This window comes from Olea europaea, chromosome 20, assembly GCF_002742605.1.
Source record: "Olea europaea var. sylvestris chromosome 20, O_europaea_v1, whole genome shotgun sequence".
Taxonomy (NCBI): Eukaryota; Viridiplantae; Streptophyta; class Magnoliopsida; order Lamiales; family Oleaceae; genus Olea; species Olea europaea.
The window spans coordinates 17644443-17671127 of NC_036256.1; the positions used below are offsets into that span (position 1 = coordinate 17644443).

The window sequence follows — 26685 nt, forward strand, 5'->3', positions numbered from 1 at the left end:
CTCAGTTTGTTTGAATTGCTGGTAAAACAATTGATTTAGTTCACTTGGTTCTTTGAAGTGCTTGAAGGGAGACTTTGAATAGTAAAAGGTCGAGTGGTAAGTTTAATAGAGGGAAAAAATCATAGTGAGTGTTTTTCGAGTGAAATCTTTGTGAGGCATAAAAAAATTGTGTGATATGATGTCGGAAAGAGAAGGTTCTAATTCAAGCCGAAACGGTAATGACAACAATGCATCGGAGGACATGATAAGGAGGTTTGAAAGGGTACTTGGTGATGTTAAGGAGGAGGTGGATAGGCAAGGGGAATGGATGGTGAAAATGGGTACTACAATTGCTAATCTTAGTCGAGGACAAGTGGAGATATCTAATGCTAGGGGGCCGGGTAGGCGTGAATTTAGGAGAGGAAGGCGGGATGAGTATCGTAGTGATGAGGATGATTTTGATGAAAATGACATTGATATGGGTCGAGCGAGGCATAGGGACGATAGGATGGAAAGATGGGGTAGAAATAACTTAGGAGATGAAGTAGATGGAAATTTGGGGAGTATTAAAATGATTATTCCGCAATTTAAGCGAAGAGGCGATCCGGAAGCATATTTAGAGTGAGAAAGGAAGGTTGAGATGATTTTTGAGTGTTATAATTATTCGGGGGAGAAAAAGGTAAAATTGGTGGTGCTTGAATTCGTGGATTACGCGATATCTTAGTGGGATCAAGTACTTACATAACGACGTAGGGGTCGGGAAAGGCCAATTAACACTTGGGATGAGTTGAAGATGTTGATGAGGAGGAGGTTTGTTCCGAGTCACTATTATAGGAAAATCCATCAAAAATTGCAAGGTTTGTACCAAGGATCGAAAAGTGGAGGATTATCACAAGGAGATGGAAATTCTTATGATTCGGGCTAATGTGGAGGAAGATCGGGAAGCTACCATGACACGGTTCTTGAATGGGTTAAATCAGGATATTGCAAATATTGTAGAGTTGCAACACTATGTGAAAATCGAGGACATGTTACATGTGGCAATGAAGGTCGAGAGGCAATTCAAGAGGAAGGTGACGTCTAGGCAACCGTTAGGTACTTCGACTCCTAATCCAACATGGAAATCGAAGTGGGATGACAACAACAAAAATGGGGCTGCACCTAGAGATAAAAATGATTGGCAAAAGGGCAAGGATGAAAATGCTAGCAAACCAATATCAAAACTGGAGGCACAACCATCGCGCAATCGGGACATCAAATGTTTTAGGTGTTTGGGAACGGGGCATATTGCTTCTCAATGCCCAAACAAACGGGTGATGGTGTTGCGGGATAATGGAGAGATTGTGAGCGATAGTGATGGCGAGTTTGATGACATGCCGATTGGGGATCTACTAGTCACAAGGCGAGCTCTCACTACTCACGTCAAAGCGAATGACTTGGAGTTGCAAAGGGAGAATATTTTCCACACTCGATGCCATGTCAACAATACGGTATGTAGTGTTATAATTGATGGTGGTAGTTGCACTAATGTAGCGAGCGTATCTCTTGTAGAAAAGTTGGGTTTAACATTGTTGAAACACCTGAGACCTTATAAATTGCAATGGTTAAATGAGAGTGGCGAGGTGAGGGTGAATCGAAGAGTGTTAATTAATTTGTCAATTGGGAGTTATAAGGATGAGTTAGTGTGTGATGTGGTGCCAATGCAAGCGGGACATATTTTATTGGGGCGACCATGGCAATATGATAGGAAAGCTATGCATGATGGGTACAAAAATCGATATAGTTTCATTAAAGATGGAAGGACCATTACTCTTGTGCCATTAACACCGGCGCAAGTCTATGAGGATCAATTAAAATTGAGAAGTGAGGAAAAGAGGAGAGCAAAAGAGTTAGAAAAAATGAGAGCAAATAGTGAGTTGGAGAAAAAGAGAGAAAATGTTGAGATAGCCATTAGAGAGAAAAAGAGAGAGCAATCACAAGAGAGAAAAGAAAAAGAGTGCCCCGAGAGAAGAGAGAAAACACGAGCGAATTTCTTTGAAAAAAAGAGTGATTTGAGGAGGGCGGTAGTTGAGAGAAAAGAGATGATCTTGTTCATTTATAAGGAATCACTCCTCAATTTTGAGGAAACTAACCCACCCCTCCCTAGTTTGGCCAAGTCTTTGTTGCAGGAATTCGACGATGTATTTCCGGAGGATACACCAAGTGGATTGCCGCCTATTCGAGGCATTGAACATCAAATTGACTTCATACCCGGAGCTGTCATTCCGAATCGACCGACTTATCGAAGTAATCCCGAGGAGATTAAGGAGCTTCAAAGGCAAGTGGAGGAGTTGATGAGCAAAGGATACGTGAGGGAAAACATGAGTCCTTGTGCGGTACCGATTTTGCTTGTACCAAAACAAGATGGAACAAGGTGAATGTGCGTGGATTGTAGGGCTATCAACAACATAACGGTAAAGTATTGTCACCCTATACCTAGGTTAGATGACATGCTTGATAAATTACATGGTTCTTGTATATTTTCTAAAATTGATTTAAAAAGCGGGTATCATCAAATTCGTATGCGGGAGGGTGATGAATGCAAAACGACTTTTAAAAATAAATATGGTTTATATGAATGGTTGGTTATGCCGTTTGGACTCACAAATGCCCTAGCACTTTTGTGCGTTTAATGAATCATGTTTTACGTGCTTTTATAGAAAAATTTGTTGTGGTTTATTTTGACGACATCTTAATCTATAGCAAAAACCTAGGAGAGCATTTGGAATATTTAAAATGTGTGCTAATTATTTTAAGGAAAGAACAACTCTATGCTAATCTTAAGAAATGCACATTTTGTATGGATAGAGTTATATTTCTTGGATTTGTGGTTAGTGCTAATGGGGTAGAAGTAGACAATAAAAAGATAAAAGCTATTAGAGATTGGCCGACACCTAAAAGTATAACGGAAGTTAGGAGTTTTCATGGTTTGGCTAGTTTTTATAGGCGATTTGTGAAGGATTTTAGCACTATCACTGCACCACTCACAGAAGTAGTTAAAAAGAGTGTAGGTTTTCATTGGGGTGATAAACAGGAACTTGCATTTAATACTATTAAAGGTAGATTGTGTGAAACACCTGTTCTAGCATTACCTAACTTTGACAAAACATTCGAGATTGAGTGTGATGCATCAGGAATAGGGATTGGATTAGTTTTAATGCAGGATCGGAGGCCTATTGCATACTTTAGCGAGAAATTGAGTGGAGCTCCTTTAAATTATCCTACATATGACAAAAAACTTTATGCACTTGTTCGAGCTTTGGAGACTTGGCAACATTATCTATGACCGAAGGAGTTCGTAATACACACCGATCATGAGTCACTAAAGCACTTGCGGGGACAAGGTAAATTGAACAAGAGGCATGCACGGTGGATGGAATTCATTGAGACCTTTCCATACGTCATTCAGTATAAATAAGGTAAGGAAAATGTGGTGGCGGATGCGTTGTCGCGAAGGTACGTATTGCTAACTACTCTTGATTCTAAGTTACTTGGATTTGAACATATTAAGGAATTGTATGAAAAAGATGTTCAATTTTCGGATATTTATTTATCATGCATAAAAGGGGCGGTTGATAGGTTCTTTAGGCATGAGGGGTATTTATTTTGGGAGTTGTTAGTAAGGGAGGCACATAGTGGTGGATTGATGGGACACTTTGGGGTTCAAAAGACTTTAGATGTATTGAAGGAGCATTTTTACTGGCTTAAGATGAAAAGTGATGTTGAGCAAATTTGTAGTCGATGCATAGGTTGTAAAAAGACTAAATCTAAGTTTTTACCACAAGATTTGTACACACCTTTACCTACACCTAGTGAGCCTTGGATTGATATCTCGATGGACTTTGTTTTGGGTTTACCTAGGAATAAGAGAGGCCGGGATTCTATTTTTGTCGTTGTAGATAGGTTCAGCAAAATGGAACATTTTATACCATGTCACAAAACTGACAATGCCACGAACATTGCTGACTTATTCTTTAAAGAGATTGTGCGTTTGCATGGGGTTCCTAGAAGCATAGTGTCGGATCGGGATGTCAAATTTTTGAGTCACTTTTGGAGAGTTTTATTGGGTAAGTTAGACACTAAGTTACTATTTTCCACAACTTGTCACCCACAAACAAATGGGCAAACTGAGGTAGTGAATAGGACTATGACACAATTGTTACGCACAGTAATCAATAAAAATTTGAAGAGTTGGGAGGAGTGTCTACCATTTGTTGAATTTGCATACAATCGAGATGTTCACTCTACAACGTCATATTCTCCATTTGAAATTGTATATGGTTTTAGTCCACTAACTCCTTTGGATTTAATTTCCTTACCCGTGAATGAGCGTGGTAGTTTAGATGGCTAAAAGAAGGCGGAATTGATTAAGTCACTCCATGAAAAGGTAAAAGCGCAAATTGAAAATAAAAGTAAGTTGGTTACGTCGCAGGTGAACAAAGGTAGGAAGCACGTGACATTCGAGCCAGGAGATTGGGTTTTGGTGCACCTTAGGAAAGAGCGATTTCCGGAGCAAAGGAAGTCCAAGTTGCAACTGAGGGGCGATGGTTCATTTCATGTGATTGAAAAGATAAACAACAATGCTTACAAGTTGGACCTTCCAGGTGAGTAGAATGTTTCGGTTATTTTAATGTATCTGATCTCTCTCTGTTTGATGCAGGTTCAGATTCGAGGACGAATCCTTTTGAAGAGGGAGGGGATGATATGATCCAGGAGTCGAGCCCGACGAAGGCAAGTGCGAGACGAGATCCGTTGATAGTCGCTGGCAGACCAATGACGCGATCAAAGGCAAAGTAAGTGAAACAAGTGATGGGATTGCTCATTCAAGAAACTATTGATGGAACCATGTTCGGGACTCAAAATGGAGCAACTTTCATGTTCGGGTCGAAGGCCGAATCAACTTGGAGCAATTTGTTATCAAACAACGAAACTGGAGGCTGAAAATAAACCTGTGCGACCGCACAACAAAAACACCATGTGGCCGCACGGTGGCATCCCGAAACTTAAATTGGGATTTTTGTGCGACCGCATGAAAATACACCATGCGGCCTCACAGGCCAAAAATTTGGCGAATTTTCTAATTTTGGCAATTTTCCATATTTTGTTAGATTTTGATTCTTTTCCATATTTTGGAGATTATGCTCGACTTTTGCACAATTTTTACCTAGTTTTTAGGTTTAATATAAATAGGAGTTTCCATTCAATTGTTAAAAACCTTTGACAATATTGATATTGAATTAAAGTGAGGCGTATTGTCTTCTCTTCATCATTCTTCATTGAACAATTTTGAACTTATCAAGTGATAACTTGTGGCGTTCAAACAATCAGATTTAATTCTTCGATTGCGTGATCAAGGGGTCTTTCAAGCGTCGTTCTTGTTGGGTTTTTTGATTCGACTTTCTTTTGAGTTAATCCTAAACTCTTGGATTAATTTGATTTTCTTGGGTTCATCAATCTCGTTGTGGGTTTCGTAGTTAACGTTGCTACGGGTTCGCATCAAGATGGGTCGAAGAACTCCCCGGTGTACTATGGTCTTATCGCACCACTGCAAGGACTAGCACGAGCGAAACCCCATTCTCACTGGCTTTCGACGTAGAGGCTATGATCCTACTAGAAGTCAGCATTCCCTCGCTGCGCATAATTGATTACGATGAAGAAAGGAAACATATAGCTCTTCATACGGAAGTCGACCTAGCTGAGGAAAAAAGGAACAATGCTGAACTCAAAAATACCATTTACAAACAGCGGAACGCCAATTACTATAATCAAAAAGTGCGAAAAAGAGAATTTGAAATATGATCCCTCGTCTTACGGAAGGTATTCCTCCCCACAAGAGAGATAGGCACTGGATGTCTGGGTCCGAATTGGGAAGGTCCCTATCTGATATCGAAGGTCCTACTAAAAGGGGCATATGCACTGGAAGACTTGGGGGGTAGACCCTTACCCCATCCTTGGAATGCCGAACACCTTAAGCAGTACTATCAGTGAACGGGAAAAGTCCATGACACATAAAACCCACTTGTAATGTCAATCGCATCAATAAAAAAGGACTTCCTATTTTTGAACATTTTGTTCTACATTCTGTTGGAATCTTACAAAGCACTGCTCCGTACGCAGACCGATCTAAGGTCGTATGTGCTGTAACCCTTAGTGGAAATTCCTCCTAAGGAATCTTACAAAGCCCTTCTCCATACGCAAACCGATCTAAGGTCGTAAGTGTTGCGACCTTTAGTGGAAATTCCTCCTAAGGAATCTTACAAAGCCCTTCTCCATACGTAAGCCGATCTAAGGTCGTAAGTGTTGCGACCCTTAGTGGAAATTTCTCCTAAGGAATCTTACAAAGCCCTGCTCCATACACAGGCCGATCTAAGGTCATACGTGTTGCGACCCTTAGTAAAAATTCCTCCTAAGGACTCTTACAAAGTCCTATTCCATACGCAGGCCGATCTAAGGTCGTATATGCTGCGACCATTAGTGGAAATTCCTCCTAAAAAATCTTACAAAGCTCTGCTCTATACACAAGCCGATCTAAGGTCGTACGTGCTGCGACCCTTAGTGGAAATTCCTCCTAAGGAATCTAACAAAGCCCTGCCTCTTAAGTAGACCGATCTAAGGTTATTCTACGAAATTCCTCTTAAGGAATTCTAAGAAATTATGCAGGCCGATCTAAGGTCGTATGTACTGCGACATTTAGACGAAATTCCTCCTAAGGAATTCTCAAAGCCCTGCTCCATGCGTAGGCCGAGCTAAGGCCGTATGTAGTACGACACTTAGTAGAAATGCCCAATGCATAGGCCTTGTTTGGAAAGCAAGTGCCGTACAACTAGTTAAAATCCATTCGAAGCAATTCTACATGCTATTATGACACTCATACAAATTTAGCTAAGCTTGTGAGGTATTGCCACATATAAACGAGATCGCTACTAAAGAAGCGTAAACAGTCATCCATTCCAAACAAAATGCCATGAAACATCAAAACAAAGTTCACTAATAAGCGAAAACATATTACAAAACTAAATACCAAACAATGTTTTCAAGAAAAAAACCTCCTAGGGGTCCTGTTGGGCTAGGGTACTACCCTCAACATCTTGGACAACCGGTAATATCTGGACTCCAGCAGCCTTAGACAACTTTCGCAACTCCTACTTCTGGCCCTCCAGCGCTTCATCCAGAAAAACCATGTCAATGTCAGGCTCTCCTTCCTGATATGCCCTACCAGCTCCTCCAGTGCTACCACGTAGACGTCCTGGGCTACGACATCAAACCCGGGGGACTCCGTCCAAGCCTCCATCGCTCTATCAGCCTTGGCCTCAGCCTCTTCAGCCCTTCTGGTGGCCTCCATTGCCCTTTCGCTGGCCTCTTGCACTTTCTGGATGGCTTCCCTGACCTTGCCACACTCTTCCTCTGAGGCCCTCAAGGCCTCGATCTCTCCCATCAATTTTTCCTCGACGTCGATCCTGGAGTTCAGCTTGATCCCCATCTGATTCAACTTCTCTTCATACTCCTTCTCCATCAAAGCAAACTGGTCCTTTTCAACCTCCATGATGTTATAAAGACTAAAGGCCTGATTTTTTGCCTCTATAAGCTTGTCTAGCTCAGACTTCACATGTTTTTCAAAAATCAAAAATAAAAAATCAAGTAAGTCAATAAAACAGTTGCTCAAAAAAATTAAAAACACCATAAAATAGGAAGTATACCTTGTCCGTCACTGCCATCATGTATAAAATTGATCGGTGACCATGGAGCTGAGCAATGACCATGGCCTCACCAATGGGCATCTCATTCAGATAGCCCTGCTCTCTCTCACCCCAGCTCCGGGTAAGCAGATTAGCTGACTCCCTCAATGGTGAAGTGAGCGCGGTAGTCACCTCTTTGGAAGGAGAAGGAGCTCGGAGATAATCAAGAAATATCTCTAGTCGATGTCCCACCAAACTTTCCAAGCTCGACCTCTGTAAATCTCTCTCCTAGGAGTTACAGAACTAGTCCCGACAGTAGAGGGTGCAACTGGGGATGGCAAAGAAAGCAACGATAGAGTAGGAGACAGGCTCGATAAAGGCACAACCTCAGGAATCCTCAGTACTGTCGAGGGCGCAGATCGATTCCTCTTCAATGGAACTTCCTCCTCCACCTCTTCAGAATGGCTCTCCGGCCGTTCTGGGACATCTCTCTTTTTTCCTTTGGTCACAACCGCTGCTTTTGCTGCCTTGTAGCCCCGCATCTCATCTTGATGAGCTGAGAAAATAGTGAAATGCTTAATATATATAAAGAAACTGCAACCGTGAAGTCAAAATATTACCTGAACTAGAAGGAGCCGAACTTGAAGCTCGTACTTGCACCCAAGTCGGCCCGAAATAAGTTCGAATCTGAGATCACAAACAATGAAACTGCCACTCCCCCGATACATAGAACCACTCTTCCTTCCATTTCTTAATTGAGGACGGGGTATCTAACACTAGAGAATCTCCCGTTCTAGGCTTAACGCTTGTGTACCACCAACCCGAGTTCTTCCCATCCTCCTTAAAAGTAAACAGAGAGTCGAACTGCTAAACACTAAGCTTGAATTTCCCATTTGGTCCCATAGAATAAGGGCGACGATTAAGGTTCGCCACCCGTTAGGGCATAGCTGCATAGGAGCTATGCCCCCAAGAAGAAAAGAATTTACGAATCATCCTAGGAAAGAGAAGCCTAAGGCTGGCCTGAAGGATAGCTGAGTTCAGAGCAACACATCCCTCAGGAGGAGTGTCAGCCCGATTAGATGGTTTTGTATTATCATTACTACCGAACTAGGGATAGCGTATTTAGCTCGCCAGCTGGCTAACATATCCCCTATTACTACTGACCTGTAAGAACTCGCCCCCCACTCTCTAGAATTACTCTCCTCAACATCCTTATTGGATCTATCCTCTCCCTTGGAACCCTCACATCCAAAGTCCATAATAGGACGTCCTAAGTAGATTGGGTTAATTATGGAAATAGGAATAGGAGTGAAAACTTCCCTACAACTAGATGACGAACTCGTCGAAAGGGGGACTGACTCTTCCTGCTGGTTTCCCCAGGAATGAACTCTAGACTCCTCCGAACTCATGTATAAACTAAGAAACAAAGCACAAACTGAAAGAAGGAAGAAAAATAAGAACAAAAGAATACCTGGGAAATGAATTGGGAAAACGACCTCACTCGAAAATGGAAAAACGAACTCAGGAGATTACCCGAATATTTGAGAGAGAATAAACCAGCGAAATGATTGGCCAAAAGGAATTTAAAGAAAGAGAAACTGAGAGGGCGCGTTCTGAACCGTCTATCCAGAAATGGGGGAAAAATCAACGGCTCAGAAGCCTGAGAGACCAAAACGACATAATTTTAACTAAGCTTGCTAAAGAAGCTACTTACAAATGTCGTACAACTCATCCCCGTCAAAAGATGACACTTGGCGCAGAAATAAATGTACTTCTTCAAGAAAGCATCACTGAGATCATCCCTCTCTACGGCAGAACTGACCTGGGGATAACTGTTGACAACCGAACTCCGATCTAAGTTAAAACAGTTCGCTAACCCCACCTCAGGCAAATGGGAGTTCGGTTCCTTCTCCCAGGTCAAACAATCCCGTCATTATCTCAGAAAAATATCATGATTACCCCCAGTCATATCACCCTATCAATCAAATACACTTACCGCATGTGACATCATCACCGCCTAAAACTACCAATCCAAATCCTAATCCTCAAGCCCCTTGCAGATCATCATTAGCTGGGGAAAACGTTGTCACATGACCACTGGCCTCGTCGACCAATCACAGGAGAATTCGGCGACCCGAGTTTCGAGCTCGGTACTGATGCTGATTTGACTGATTTGATGTGATTTCGACTGAAATTATGTATAAATAGTTGAATATAACTCTTGTAAAGGGCAAGTAAATTCATATAACAACTCATGGCACAATTATACTTTCTGAACATATTTTGTAGTCTTTTTCAACAACAAATCGCCTTTTTTCTTAAAGTTGGCTTAAAATTAACCTTGCTAATTTTGACGTCAACAGCTACCAAATGGGGGCTTAATTAGGAAATTTAATATTTATTAGCAATTACTCGATGCTTGATATACCTCACCATTGTCACCAATCCTAATGGTTGCATTACCTCATCATCTATCGTCAGTCATGAATTTGAGTTTAAATATGTGAGATTACTTCCTCAATGTATGTTTCACAAAATTTGACATGTCCTACGTCATGAGGATTCTCCGATAGAATACTGATCTCATTTTTTTAATAAAAGCTTGTCAATATACTCTTCGCACAGTGTTACGGTATCTAAGAGATGTCAAATGGGTAGTCGATCGCTAATTTAATAGCTTACATTCTTAGCTGTCACCCAACACTCATAAATACTTTGCTCATGATATACCCTAATCAGAAAATTGCTATTAATTGGGTTGAAAAATCTTCTCTAGATAGCCCTTAGTTGCGTTTGCTGAATTATTTCTTCTTCTAGCCGGTTGGTTTCGTCTAGTCATCTGATACTAATCAAAAACCACGAAAGTTAGTCGCTATAGAAACAAAAAGTTGAAAAAATAAGTGGGAATAATGACCCCATGTATTCCAGCGACCAAACAAATTTGGTTGTTGAAAGATATACACCAGCGACCATATATTGGTCGCTGAAACCTTTTGCCAACCAGCAACCAAATAGTTGGTCGCTGAAGGATGCAAAAATAGGTAGAAAAAATGAGCGGGAACATTAGCGCTGAGTGATCCAGCAACCAAATGACGTTGGTCCCTGGAAAGTTAAACCTGCGACCACGATTTGGTCGCTGGAAGCCTATACAACCAGGAACCAAGTAACTTGGTCACTAAAGGATGTCAAAAAAACGTGGGAAAAATGAACAGCAGTATTAGTGCTGAGTGTTCCAGCGACCAAACAACTTAGTCGCTGGAACTTTATACCAGCAACCAAATAGTGGTCGCTGAAGGATGCCGAAAAATGTGGGAAAAATGGGTGAAAGTATTGGTGCCAAGTCTTCCAGCGACCAAACAATCTTGGTCGCTAGAACATTATACCAGCGACCACGATTTGGTCGCTAGAAGCCTAAACAACCAGCAACCAAGTAACTTGGTAGCTGAAGGATGCCAAAAAAAGTGGGAAAAATGGGCGGGAGTATTGGGCCGAGTGTTCAAGCGACCAAATGATCCTGGTCGCTATAACTTCTTACCAGCCACCACGATTTGGTCGCTTAAAGCCTCCACAACCAGCAACCAAGGAAATTGGTCGCTGAAGGATTCAAAAAAAGGTGGGAAAATGGGAGGCAGTATTTGGCGTCGAGTGTTCTAGCGACCAAGCGGCATTGGTCACTGGAACTTCATATCAGCGACCAGATATTGGTCGTTGAACATTCGACGACCAAATATCCAGTGGCCAATGTTAAGTGGTTGCTGAAAACCGTTATCAGCGACCACTCTTTGGTTGCAAAAAACTAACCCTTTTACCAACCATGTTGTGGTCGGTGAATGTATACTTCAGCGACCACTTTCTATTGGTTGCTACAACGTTGGACGCTGGAGCCCTTTTTTTTTGTAGTGTATTAAACACTTAAAGCTACACAATTTCAAACATTTCGAAGTGTTTTTAGAACTATGCAACATTATTAATTAATTCACCAAAAACTAAAGGGATACGAAAGCAGCCTTTCACATTCATAACCCTCCTATATTATGTTATCAATTTAAATAGTAATTGTATAGTAGGATATAAAACTTTTTAAATTCTAATAAGAATTGAAGGATGAATTGGGAATTATACAAAATTAATGAGGGTATATTGTCTTTCAAAAGTTTATCCTGAATCCCCACTTTTTAAATTTTGTAGATAATTGAAGGATGAATTGGAAATTATACAAAATTAATGAGGGTATTATTGTCTTTTAAAAGTTCCTCATCAATTCTCACTTTTTAAATACTGTAGATTAACTAATTTAATTATACAATATTCTTAATTAAAATTTATTAACTCCTGATTTTAAAAATAAAAATAAAAAACCATTTTAAGCCCATATTTTTGAAGTGTGAAGTTTAAAGATAGGATTTTGCGTAATTTTCCCGGATATCAATGCAGAATAGACCCATAAATCTAAATGATTATAAAGTGGAATTTTTGTAATAAAATTGGGATACATACAATTCATGTGATTGCGGTGCATAGATTCATAGATTGGTAGGGCATCAAAAACCAATACTGCAATTGCTTTCACTTGAGTGGATTCAATTATTAGACATTATAATTATTGAATATAAAATACAGAATATATAAAAATATTTTTAACGGTTTAAATTTCAATTGATGTGACTCGACTTGATATTGAAGTGTTAAAAATTTGTGAAGTTAAATTTTCTATTTTAATATAAAAATGAATTTTACCTATACATGAAAGGACTCCTCGAGATATTCGGAGCACGCTATTATAGGTCTGATAGAGCCCATGTTTTCTAGCAAATCTCGCCTTTTTGATGCGTTTAGAAAATGTAAATATGTTACCTTATAGTCAAAGTCCTTATACGTTGTATATATATTTATCTTTATTTGATGTGTTACTCCTTATGTCTCACCTAGTTGATGACTTTGAAAATATTGATCTTGAAATTTGATTATTGATTTAAGCTTTTAAATTCAAATTTAATACAGTCTAATCATATCATATTAGGACATGAGGTTCTACTGTAAAATGTCAACATTTTTTAAGTTGAGGAACTCAAATCCGTATGTATATTGTATTTATTTTCTTTTTACTCTATATGAGTTTTACAATTAACATCAGCTTTTTAACACTTAAAAGTGGCTACATAAATAAAAACTTTTTTATAATTTAAATTTTGGAAGAGGCAAACTTCTTTTCTTTTTCATTTTTGGAGAAGTGATTGATAGTATCTATATAATCCAAGTTCTCATTGAAATCAAGATTAAACTGAGACATTGACAAATCTCTTTTGGCGGATATAGTACAGAAACAAGGTTGTTCTAAAGTGTAAATGATTATAAATTGAATAGTCTGTTAATAAAATTGATGTGATTGGAGTGCATAGATTGGGAGCTATTGTACTATCATTATTAGCTCTATGTCTATGCTATTCTTGAAGTTTTCTAAGAGGACCCTCAATGATTCTAAAATTATGTACGTTCGAGGTCTTTGGTGCATTGGAGTTTAAGTTTGAATTGGAGAAATCTGATGGAAGAGATGATTTTGCTTTTTGCAGTGTACTACCAATGGATATAATGTGGGATAAACAAAGATTCCAAAAAAAAGTCAAATGTATATAAGTCACGACTACTAAAGAAAAATTGTTGAGAAATGTAGAATGAATTCAGCTAATTGATCAAAATTAGTATATGGAGATAGTGGGGTTGTCGCTAATGGTGCATCTCTTCGTGGCATATCACTAATTAATAAATTGACATGAAAAAGGATGTGCTTGTCGATTGTAGATCCATAACTTAGCTCATAGGTGGTTCAACTCAAAATGTCAATATTACTATTATTAATTTTAAGTTGATTAAAAGTATTTTTCATATTTATTTTTTATTTTAGTTGATATCGAAGTGTACAATATTTATGAATCTAAACTTTACTGTTTAATGGTAAAATGATTTTTTATCTATACTTGAAGGGACTCCTCGAGGTATACAATGTACGCTATTACAGATTTGATAGCCCCATTATTTTCTAGCAAGTCTTGCCATTTTGACACGTTCAGAAAATGTGAATGATCTACCTAAGCTCCAATATTTATCAATACATAAAGTATTAACTAGCTAATACGCCGAGTCAAATAAGGATCGACGATCCAACTATTATGATTTGCGATTCTATCTGAAAAGGCCAACGTTGTCAAGCAAAGTTGTCAGTCCATTAGAAATATTGATCTTCAAATTCGATTGTTGGTTTGAGCTTTTGAACGCATTGATTTGCTCGTTTGGATTTTACATTCTCTAATCCTATTATACTAGTATTTAAAGTTTTATTTTAAAATATCAACATTATTAAGAAGAGTAATTCAATATCTTGAATATAATATACAAATTTCAAGTTTATTTATATGAGTTGTAACCTTCACTTCAACTTTGTAACACATACATGGTGAGGGGATAATTATTGTTTTATAATTTAAATTTTTAGATAAGATGAAAAAAAATTTCATTTCTAGAGAAGTGATTGATAGTTTTTAGATAATCCAAAGTTCTCATCCAAATCAAAAATTAAACTGAGACCAATTATTCCTCTTGTGGTGGATATAATGCAGGAAAAAGGTTGATTTCTAACTTGTAGATTATAAAATGAATAATTTGTTAATAAAATTGATGTGGTTGTAGTGCATGGATTGCGAATTGACAGGACATCACCTATCATGCGCACGTACTTATGGAGGTTAATCAATTGGACTTCGCTTCAATATTTTATTAACATTAAAGAATTTAGAATTAAAATATTAAATATTGACAAGAAAAAAAAAATATGTTGACAAGAACAAATCCAATTCTTTAATGGTTAAGCATATAGTTTTTGTTTCGATTATGACTTAATGCCATAATGAATGTAAGAATCGGACCTAAACAGGTGGTCTGATCAAAGAATCGAGCAGAGATGAAAAATCCGATTTAATTTTAATTAAACACGATATCAACGAGGTTACTGATAAATCGAGTTTAAGCTTGATTTTGAGCTTAAACTCAATTTTGCACACCATCGAAGCTCAACTTTCAAACAAGATTGAAACAAAACAACATGTATTATCATATTAGAAACAAAGGCGTGTGTTCTCTTATAAGGTGGTGGCCTTTGGTCGAAAAACCATTAGAATGACATACCAATAAGTTATGACTCTTCTTTCAACATGATATTTAGTTTATGATTTTGAAATAAAATGGAACAAGGCTTACTTTTATATAAAGATTCTTCTCAAGTAACACATTACTTTTGATTAATAGAATTGAAAATTATGATTGTGAAATATTACCAATAATATATACAAACAATTAACATTATTTCTTCGTCATAAATGACATCAAGCAAGGACAAAATAAAAACCAAATGAATGCGTTGAAATTATAAGTTGAAAAAGTTAAATTAACATTATTTTGAAAATCTATTAGTGTGACAAGATCCATTTTCCTTAGGCATGGTAAACAACAGGAAAATTATCAAAAATGATATTGGATGATGTAAGGATGCATGAACTTCAAATAATTTGCAATGATATTATGCTTGTGGAGAAAGCACGCCGCAAGATTGTCCTAAAATATCATATATATCCTTAGATAAAAATTGATGAATGTGTTTGAAAAGATGATAAAAATTGTGGATCTCATTAAATATGTGACCAAAAATAAATTTGAACTATTGAGTGAATTCTTGACTTCCAATTAAGAATTGAACTCTCGAATTAAAAATTGTGGATCTCATTATATTTGTTTGAACTCTCGAATTAAAGCCGTACAAAACTATTGAGTGAATTCTTGACTTCCAATTAAGAATCTACACTTCACAAGAGCTAAATGATAAGTTTTTCTATCATGTCCTTCGTCTTATACAAACCCGTTATTATGGGATTGATAGAATTCCACTTGGCTGCCTTTTTGGAAATAAGTTGATTAAAATCATCATATTTAGATCCCTAAATACCCTCTCTCCATCCTACTCAAACCTCTTTCATTCATAGTACAATGATAAAATGCCGAAAAGACATGAGACAAATTGCCAACTTGGGTAGAGTATGGCTTTTTATGATGACCGCCAACAACGCATGCATCACGAAAGGATAGAGTAATGCGTGTTGATTACACCGAGTTTCAATGAATTTTGATCTTATCTAGTTAGTTTTGTACATCCCCCTTTGGAAATTGCTAATATGTTTCAATTAACAAGCATTGAAGTATTGCAAAAATAAAATAAAAAATCAAAGACATACATATTTATTTTATTTTATTAATCAAAAGTGAGAACACATACAAAATTTTAGTGAATGAGCAACAAAAAAATTGAATTCACACGCATTAATTAAAATCTTTTTTCTTACAAATTATGTTATGAATTGGTTGGAAAAGATTAAAAAGAAAACTCCGTTTAGTTGGTGACAACCACAAAGGAAATAATAATATTATTCAATCTTGTCACCAATTTGCACCAGGGAATCAGATGTCAGTTTTATTTGTAGACCAAGAAAAAATTTAATTATTCCCATCCCATTTTCAAAATCATTCACATTCCATTTTGTCTACATTTTAAGGTTGGGGAAAAGATAGCAATAAATTATTCCATTCCATACCCTAAAATTACCTACGTATGATAAAATCACTATATGGTCACTGTACAAAAAGAATTCTCAATATATAAGTGAGAAACTTTATTTAATTCTTTTTATGAACTTTTCAACTACATATTACATCAAATTTAATTAAAATTTATTCCAAAAATTCATCGACAGCTTTGTCAAACAATCGCAAAATATATTTTTATTACATGTGGTAGAATCTATTTTCATCAAGGATTTGACTCATATAAGTTTAATAAATAGGAGGCGCAAGAATTTAAATTTATGACTTTTGTATGTTCTGATGCCATGTTGAACCATATTTGTTTCAAATCTTGCACAATTATAATTAAAGTGACATAATTAATCGTCCATTTGACAATATAATAAAGTGGGACACATACTCAAATAATAAACAATCATGCTATATAAACAGAAAGTTTGACTTAAAGGTTAACATAATATCACGTGACATTTCATCATCGGATTGTTTTAAATACAGCCAATTGTACCATCCAATGATTCTTGCCACGGCATCTTTTGTTACTGCATCTGACCGGATTTTCTGTCAAAATAGCATTATTTAAATAAGCCAGCTAACTACTCTAACAAATTTCAGCAAAAAAAAATATTATTCATATTATCTTGTGCAATTATTTAGATATGACCTGTCCCAACCAAAAGAAGAAAGAAGGAAAAACTAGTAAAAGACAAGATTTTGATCAAATTGTATTCCTCTTGAATCTATTGTGCATCAAGCATCAAAACTCTCTCACTCTCAAACTTGAACTTGTTCGTCTCAATAGTTTTCATAATATTTTTTCGTCGTCTTTTCTGTATCATGAAAAGTCGAAATTAGGTTAGTGCATCAACTTTTTGTGCAAAATTTACAGGATACAGCAACTTGGTATTGACTATGATTAAACCCAAACAGAACCCAATTGAATAATTGCCCTCTTTTGTCTAGGCTTTCACAACACTGACTATAAATACTCAACAATTTTCTCTTTTGGCATCGCATCTTCTAACTTTCCCTCTTTTGATCTTTTGTTGTTAAGTTATTAGATTTTGATCAAAGTTGGCATCAACTGAAGCCTCTACAAAATTTTTTGTTTGTTTCAGAAGATTTACAAATAAACTGAACGTATTTTCAAGTTGCCGCGTTTCGGATGCCAAAAGCTTGGTTTTTCTTTGTTTCGGATGCCAAAAGCTTGGTTTTTCTTTCATTCTTAATCAGTTAAAGAATGAGAATGTCACTATCTATGTGCAAACATACACCATTTTTGTCGCACATTCCTCAAATAGGGAAAGTCCACTGTCACCAGCCACCGAAGGAGAAAGTGGTGGTGGTCATGGGAGCCACGGGGACGGGAAAGTCTCGACTTTCCATCGATATAGCCACCCGCTTTCCATCTGAGATAGTGAATTCAGATAAAATGCAGGTATACGAAGGATTGGACATAACAACGAACAAGATCACTCGAGAAGAGTGTTGTGGGGTACCCCACCACCTCCTAGGAGTAGTAGATCCTAACGTGGACTTCACTGCTAAAAATTTTTGTACCATGGCTTCCCTGGCTATAAAGTCTGTAGTCAACAATCGAAGGCTTCCAATCATCGTTGGAGGCTCGAATTCATTCATTGAGGCACTGATCGATGATAAGGACAATAAATTTCGTTCAAAGTACGAATGTTGCTTCCTCTGGGTGGACGTATCAATGCAAGTGCTTGACTCGTTTTTGTCCAATAGAGTTGATCAAATGGTGGAAAGGGGGATGGTAAATGAGGTAAGAAACATGTTCAGATTAAATGCAGACTACTCGGGAGGACTTAGGAGAGCAATTGGTGTCCCTGAATTCGATCGTTACTTCCGGGATGAATCATCCTCGAATGGCGAAACTCGTGCTAGAATACTAGAAGAAGCAATAAATATGGTAAAATTCAACACGAGCAAATTGGCATGTCGCCAAGTGGAGAAAATCTATCGACTTAAAGACGTGAAGGGATGGGAAGTGCACCGGATTGATGCCACCGATGTGTTCAGAAAACAAGGCAAAGAAGCGAACGAGGCATGGGAGAATATGGTGGCAGGGCCGAGCATCGCAATAGTAAGTAGATTCCTATACAATTTTGGCCCTATGGAGTATAGGAATTTGAGGGCAATGAGAGCTCCGCTGATGGAGACGGCAGTAGCATCTGCAACTCACTAGACGGCTACTGCCTGTTCTGTCTAAGGTCGATTGTACAATACTGATGCAGGAGGATCCGAGTCGAGTGATACTGATTTGTCAGATAGCACGATGATGGCGCTGAGATACCATGAGATGGCGGATCGGCGCAAAGATGGAAAGTGAATCACAATTATTTCCTTAATTGGGGGAATTTGACGCGTCTTTGGTAATTTGGCCATAATTTTTACTACGGTTATCGGAATCGCTATTATGACCCCAATTCGGAAAGCTCGCTTCGGCGCGCACGTCGTGACCACCCAGCTATGCTCGGTAGACGTCAATTTCGAGCCCAAAATCCACTGTTTTCCTTTCCAAAATTCAATTTTAAGTTATTTTTTACTATTTATGGTAATATTTCGTTTCCTTTTTTCCATATGTTAGAAAACTCGAATTGAGCCAAATTTTTGGCAACTTACTTCTTTTACTTAATATTTTATTTTGGTATAATTTTGGGATTTTTCCATTTTTGGTAATTCTCCCATAATTTCGTATTTCGCAGCTATTTAACCCGGCTTGTGGGTTAGTTTTCATCATTCTGAGTTATTAATAATATTAAGTTGAATTTAGAGTATTTTCTCTGATTTTTTGGGCATTTTCTGTCGTTCTTTTTTTGTGAATCATCTGCTACAACAAGCCAATAGGATAATCACTATCCTACCCGGCGTCAAATACTCAACAATAATTAAAAAAAAAACAAAGAAAAAGTTAGAAAAAAAATTGTCTTTTTACTATCTTGTTGTGGGCTATACTACATACATACTGAACCTTTCGTAGATGTCTTACCTTACAAATTTCTCTCTTTTTTAGTGGTTTATGGCATCTTTAGGCCATCAAGTAATTGAATTATTCTGTGTTGGTTTAGAATGTATTATGCTCGAATTTTTGGATTCGTAAACTAGTACATTGAGACGTGATATTATGAATCTTATCCTCACTTTGGAATTCTTATTATCATTTTTCCCACTAGAGATGCTTGATAAGTGTGTTTTTGTACACTTATTTAAGTCACAAACATGACTTAATAACGAGCAAAATGATTGAATTGTGACTTAATCTCGTTACATTTGTGAAATTCAGGAGAAAAGACGCGAAAAGGGACTAAAATGACGCAAGTGAAAGTTCAAGGACTAAGGTACAATTATCCAAAAGTTGACCCGATGAACAAATCAAGAAATTGATTAAACCAAATGCCAATTGATGATATCTTGAGATGATGGAATGAGAAGAATGAAGAAAAGATGCCAATAAGTAAAGGATTCAAGTAGAAGGACCAAAATGGACTTTTCCATAGTTGGTGGCACTATGCGACCGCATAGTGCTACCCTTTATGCGGCTGCATAGAGGCAAACCGAGAATTATTTTTCAGTAAATTTTTGCTCTATGCGACCGCATCGAACAATTCTTGGCCAAATCCGCAATTTTCTTATTCCGCCGAAACTCTTAAGAAAACAAGATTTTTAAGAACCTATATAAACGAAAATTCGACCAGAACGAAGGGGACACTATTTTTACAAGAAAAGGGGAGATTTTGAAAGAGAAAACGAAGAGAGAACAAGAGGAAAACATCGCGCCAATTGAAAATTTGATTGAAACTTGATTCAGGTGATGACGTTTCTTCAACTATTTTTGTATTTTCTTCTTATTAGCATGTTAGGCTAGATTTTTCATTGTTAGGAGATCGATGATCCTTGCAATACTACTTTTGATTTGGAGATTTGACATATTTAAACGCATGTTCCGGAATTGAATGATTTATACGTTTTTAATTCCATATTATTATTGTACACGTGATTATATGATTTTGGTGGCCGTTTTATGCATTCGAAAGAAGGAAAATAGGCTCAACGTAGTATAACTTATCATATGGTCCAATAGGGGATAGAAATATATCTCTATGCCTTGTGTGAATTTTTGAATATTCATGAAATCATAATGCATTCCTGTATGTTAGTATTCGTCATAGAGATATAGTCGAATCACATATTGAGGTAGGTTGGCATTGCGAGAGAGAGATTGCTAAATTAAAATAGGAATATTGATTCATCAATTGTGGGAATGTGTGTCAAATTTGCATAATTAAAAGTTGAAAGGCGTTGCTTGAGAATTCGTGATCCTAGTGCGTTAGTAAATTCATTAATTCCATAAATTCTCGTAAATTGCGTCCAGGTCATTTTGCATTTAATATAAGTTTCTCATTCATAATTGCATTATAGTTCACATCTTCCTTAGTTAAATCACAATACATAAATCTTACTTTCGTGTTTCGATTAAGGTCATAATAGGTTGATTTGAACTAATTCAATCATTGTGGGATTGATAGTTGGACTCATAGTCCATTTTATTACTTGTTAACGAACCGTACACTTGCGGTGGATTTTAAATTGAAAGAAACAATTTTATGAACACGTTTTTTGCGTCATTTTCGGGGATTGAAATTTAGTTTAATTTTATCTATTGTGACACTAATTCGAACTTATCTAGATTAGTAGTAGTTAGCTTAGTAGACTTAGTTTATTGTTTACTTTAATTTAATTTTGTGCTATTTGTGCTATCTCAGGGCTTGTTTGCAAAGAGCACCTAATCGAGACTTGGTCCCCATTGATCCAGAAATCGAACGTACATTTCATCACGGGCAAAGAGAAACAAGAGCAGCACAACAAATTCAAAAAGACCAAAAACAGCAACAACAAATGGCTAACGAGCAAAATCGTCCGGTAATTCACCTCAACGAAGGCACAAGGGTTGAAGATGAAGGGAATATGGTACTTGGGAACTTCATGGCACCGTTGGTGGTCCAGAGTCAATCTAGCATTGTATATCCTCCATTTGGGCAACCGAACTTCCAGCTGAAAAAAATGTAATTCAACTATTTCAAAATGGGCATCAATACCACGGGATGGCTAGTGAGAATCCACACACACACACATATCCCGATTTCTGGACATCTGCCAACACTTTAGGCACCAGGGTATCTCAGACGATGCTATAAGACTGCGATTGTTTCCACATACTTTGCGGGATAAAGCACTTGAATGGCTGGATTCACTTCCCATCGCAGGCATCACCACTTGGAACGAATTAACCCACAAATTTTGCACCAAGTTCTTCTCGCTATCTAAGGTAGCAAAAATGCGGCATGACATCTCTATATTCAACAAAGGCGAGTCCGAATCATTTGAAGAGGCATGGAATCGCTTCAAAAATATGTTAAGGAAGTGTCCTCAATATGGCTTTGATAAGAAGACACAAATCCGATTTTTCTACACTGGATTACTTTCATCCTTCAAGAGCATGGTGGACTCATCATCCAACGGGTCTATCTCCACAAGAACAATTGACGGAGCATGGGAACTGTTTGAGAAAATGGCTACAACTTCAGCCATGTGGTCTACAGATCGAGTGATTCAGAAGAGAACGTCGAGGTTTTATGAAGTAGATACTTACTCAACATTATCCGCGAAGATAGACTCCTTGTTCCATAAGGTTGAGAATATTACACAGACCGTCAATACAAAACAAGTCAAGAAGCCAAGCTGTGAAGAATGTGGAGCAAACCACAATACTGTCAACTGTCCAATTCTCACACAGGGGGTCGAACATGCAGATTTTGTGCAATGGGGTCAACGCCAACAGAACAATCCACATTCAGAAACCTTCAATTAGGGCTGGAGAAAACACACAAACTTCTCATGGAGTAACCAGAATCAAAACAGACCACAAGGTCAATTTCAACAGTAGGATAAAAAGCCGCCATTGGAAGAGATGTTTGAGAAGTTCATGGCAACAACTAATCAGTACATGGAGGCCAACAACCAGTTTATGCGAAAGACAAACACAACTCTCCAAGACCAAAGTGCTGCAATCAAAAATTTGGAGACGCAAATGGGACAGATGGCAATCTCCATGACAGGTAGAGCACCAAGAAACCTACCCAGCAAGACTGAAATCAATCCTAAGGAGCACGCAAAGGCTATAACAACCAGAAGTAGAGTACAACTACCGGAGATACATGTAAAAAGATCAGTAGCTAGCAAGGAATCAGCACCAACCTCAGATGACGAGATTGTGGAACAGACTGAACAAATAACAAGGGATGTTGCCAAGAAGAGTTCCAATACATAACGGGGTACAGCTACCAATTCTATCAACCCTCATAAGCCACCTATTCCATTCTCGCAGAGGTTGAAAAAGCACAAATTGGATCAACAATATAGTAAATTTCTTGAAGTCTTCAATAAATTACACATCAACATCCCATTTGCTGAGGCACTTGTTCAGATGTCGAGTTATGCAAAATTTCTAAAAGATATCCTCTCTAACAAGCGAAAGATAGAAGAAAATGAAACAGTGATGCTAACTGAGGAATGCAGTGCCAGAATCTAGAAAAAATTGCCTCCAAAACTAAAGGATCCAGGGAGTTTTACTGTGCCTTGCACTATTGAAAATTGTCATTTTGATAAAGCTTTGTGCGATTTAGGTGCAATTATTAATTTGATGCCTCTCTCTGCTTTCAGAAAACTCAGCTTAGGAGAAGCTAAAACCACAACAGTCACCCTACAGTTAGCAGATCGATCCCTTACACATCCAAGAGGGATCATTGAAAACGTGTTAGTAAAAGTAGAAAAGTTCATATTTTCAGCCGATTTTCTCATCTTAGACATGGAGGAAGATAAGGATGTTCCACTCATATTGGGGCGACCCTTCTTAGCTGGCCAAGAACAAATCTCTTTCAACATGTTCAAGGCAATGAAATTTCCCGCTGAGTCAGACAGCTATTTTCAGATCAATGTAATTAACAGAATAATTCAAGATACATTTCGGCTACATCATCCTTCCGATGCATACGAGGCATGCATTGCAAATTCTCAATCCACTCACACTGATTCAAGTGAGATTGAAACATGTGCACGATTTTTGGAAACTAATCCACCATACATGCGCAAGCGTCACTTCGAAGAACTGGGAACTAGGACTACAAAGTCAGTGTCATCTATTCAGCAACCTCCGAAGTTGGAACTCAAACAATTGCCACCACACCTTCGATATGCTTACTTGGGGGAGTCTTCTACACTCCCGATTATTATTTCAAATACTGTCAGTGAAGTGGAGGAAGAGAGACTACTTCGGGTGCTGAGGGAGAATAAAACAGCCGTTGGATGGTCAATTACAGATATCAAGGGGATCAGCCCATCGCTATGCATGTACAAAATACTCATGGAGGAAAAATTCAAGTCAAGCATTGATGGTCAGCGGAGATTGAATCCACACATGAAGGAAGTGGTTAGGGCTGAGGTATTGAAGTTGCTTGATGCAGGCATCATCTACCCAATATCAGATAGTGCATAGATCAGTGCAGTGTAGGTTATTCCAAAGAAGGGGAGTATCACAGTGGTGCAAAACGAGAAAAATGAGTTGATTCCTACAAGAACAGTGACTGGATGGAGAGTTTGCCTTGATTACTGCAAACTAAATATTGCTACTCGAAATGATCATTTTCCACTACCGTTTATTGATTAGACGTTGGAGAGACTAGCAGGGCACTCACATTACTGTTTTCTATATGGGTACTCCGGGTATAATCAGATTTCAGTAGCGCCTGACGATCAGGAGAAAACAACTTTCACATGCCCCTACGGTACCTTTGCATACCGTAGGATGCCTTTTGGTTTATGCAACGCTCCTGCCACTTTTCAGCGCTGCATGATGGCTATCTTTTCGGATATGATTGAGAAATTCATCAAGGTATTCATGGACGACTTCTCAGTGTTTGGGTCTTCGTTTGATGAGTGTTTGGAGCATCTGAGTCTTGTGTTACAGCAGTGTACAGAGACCAATTTGGTATTGAATTAGGAGAAACGTCACTTTATGGTACATGAGGGCATCGTGTTAGGACACAGAATCTCAACAAAGGGTATTAAGGTGGACAAAGTAAAGATTCAGGTTATCGAGAAATTACCGCCACCAACATCAGTGAAAGGTATTCGTAGCTTCCTTGGACATGCCAGGTTCTACAGAAGGTTCATCAAGGATTTCTCAAAAATTACTAGACCACTGTGATGTTTGTTGATAAAGGAATTTACATTTGAGTTCACAGATGAGTGTTTGCTGCCTTTTAACACCTTGAAAGATAAGTTGATTTCAGCACCCGTGATCATCACACCAGATTGGAACCTGTCATTTGAATTAATGTGCAACGCAAGTGATTTTACTGTTGGGGCCGTATTGGGACAACGAAGAAACAAGATATTTCACGTGATCTACTATGCAAGTAAGACATTAAACGATGCTCAACTAAACTATGTCACTACAGAGAAAGAGCTCCTTGCCGTAGTCTACGCCTTCGACAAATTTCGATATATCTTGTGGGGTCAAAGGTCATAGTTTACACAGATCACACAGCCATCAAGTACTTAATGGAAAAGAAGAATGTCAAGCCACGTCTCATTCGTTGGATACTGCTGCTTCAAGAGTTTGATCTGGAAATCAGGGATAAGAAGGGCAGTGAAAACGTGGTAGCAGACCACTTATCTCGACTCGAGACCCTGGGGTCAGACAGAGACCGTGGAAATCAATGAAGTCTTCCCAGATGAACAGATTTTTGGTGTGGGGAGGCACCCTGGTATGCTGACATAGTTAACTACTTAGCTATGTCTATCATTCCGCCAGATTACTCAAGTCACCAGAAGAAGAAATTTTCGCTGAATTGAAGTATTATTTTTGGGAGGATCCCATTCTATACAGGCAGGGAGCTGATCAAATCGTTCGTCGTTGCGTACCTGAGGAAAAAGTGCCCTTGATACTAGAACATTGTCATTCATCTACATACGCATGGCATTTTGGTGCTTCAAAAACAGCGGCGAAGATCCTTCAATCAGATTTTTACTGGCCTACGTTGTTTAAGGATGCTTTTGAATTCGTGAAAAGGTGTGACCGATGTCAACGCACTGGTAATATATCCAGGAGAAACGAAATGCCTTTGAACAGTATCCTAGAGGTGGAACTATTCGACGTCTGGGGGATCAACTTCATGGGGCCATTCCCCCCATCATTCTCTAATCAGTACATATTAGTGGCTGTAGATTACGTATCGAAGTGGGTAGAAGCCGTTGCATTGCGTACCAACGATGGGAAGGTGATGATTGATTTTCTAAAGAAAAATATTTTCACCCGTTTTAGCACACCAAGAGCTATAATCAGTGATGGGGGCAAACATTTCTGCAATCGTCAATTTGAATAGTTGTTGAATAAATATGGCGTTAAACATCGTGTAGCCACTGTATATCATCCTCAAACTAGCGAACAGGTTGAAGTGTCCAATAAGCAATTAAAGCCAATACTTGAAGTCACAGTAAGCTCTTCACGAAAAGATTGGTCTAAGAAGCTGGACGACGCCTTGTGGGCTATGGGACTGCATTCAAGATCCCTATAAGGATGTCACCATATCGACTGATTTTCGGGAAGGCATGCCACTTACCTCTTGAGATAGAACACCATGCTTATTGGGCAATGAAGAAATTGAATTTGGATTTAAAGGCTGCGAGTGAAAAATGTTTATTACAACTTAACGAGCTGGATGAGCTCAGAATGGAGACCTACGAAAATTCAAGACTTTACAAAGAACGCACCAAGAAATGGTATGATATGCATATTCAGATGCGTGAATTTAAGGGGGGGCAAAAGGTGCTACTCTACAACTCTAGGCCTAAGCTGTTTCCAGGAAAGCTGCGATCAAAATGGTCTGGTCCCTATACTATTATACAGGTATTTTCACATGGGGCAGTTGAAATCACTCATGACAGTAAGGAGACATTCAAGGTCAATGGACAGCGTTTGAAGCACTATTGGGGCGGCGATTTCTCAAAGGACAAGTCTACCATTCATCTCAGACCACCAGAATGAAGCAATACAATAAAGTCGAGCTATCTACTATAACTTAGCGCTGGGTGGGAGGCAACCCACTGTATCATTCGATTTATCTTACTTTTCACATTATTTTAGGAGTTATTTAATTTTCGCATTTGCATTTTTTTAGGTCATTGTTCATCCATGCATATCAATAGGATCAAATTATCGTCCACATAATTTTCTAGGCATTACACACATATTCGGTAAGTTTGAAATGATTTTGGGTGATTGGGA

General features: G+C 38.2%; 2 protein-coding genes across 2 annotated transcripts; both read left to right on the forward strand.

The window, feature by feature from the left end:
* The first annotated feature begins 17079 nt into the window (after positions 1-17079).
* Positions 17080-18631, forward strand: LOC111369877 (adenylate isopentenyltransferase 3, chloroplastic-like). Its single transcript, XM_022991582.1, has one exon. It carries the CDS (start codon positions 17560-17562, stop codon positions 18523-18525), a length of 966 nt encoding a protein of 321 aa, XP_022847350.1. The 5' UTR covers positions 17080-17559; the 3' UTR covers positions 18526-18631.
* Positions 18632-25977: 7346 nt separating this feature from the next.
* LOC111369140 lies at positions 25978-26445 on the forward strand. The gene has a single exon (XM_022990623.1). The coding sequence runs from the start codon at positions 25978-25980 to the stop codon at positions 26443-26445; it is 468 nt and encodes a 155-aa protein (XP_022846391.1).
* Positions 26446-26685: the final 240 nt, after the last annotated feature.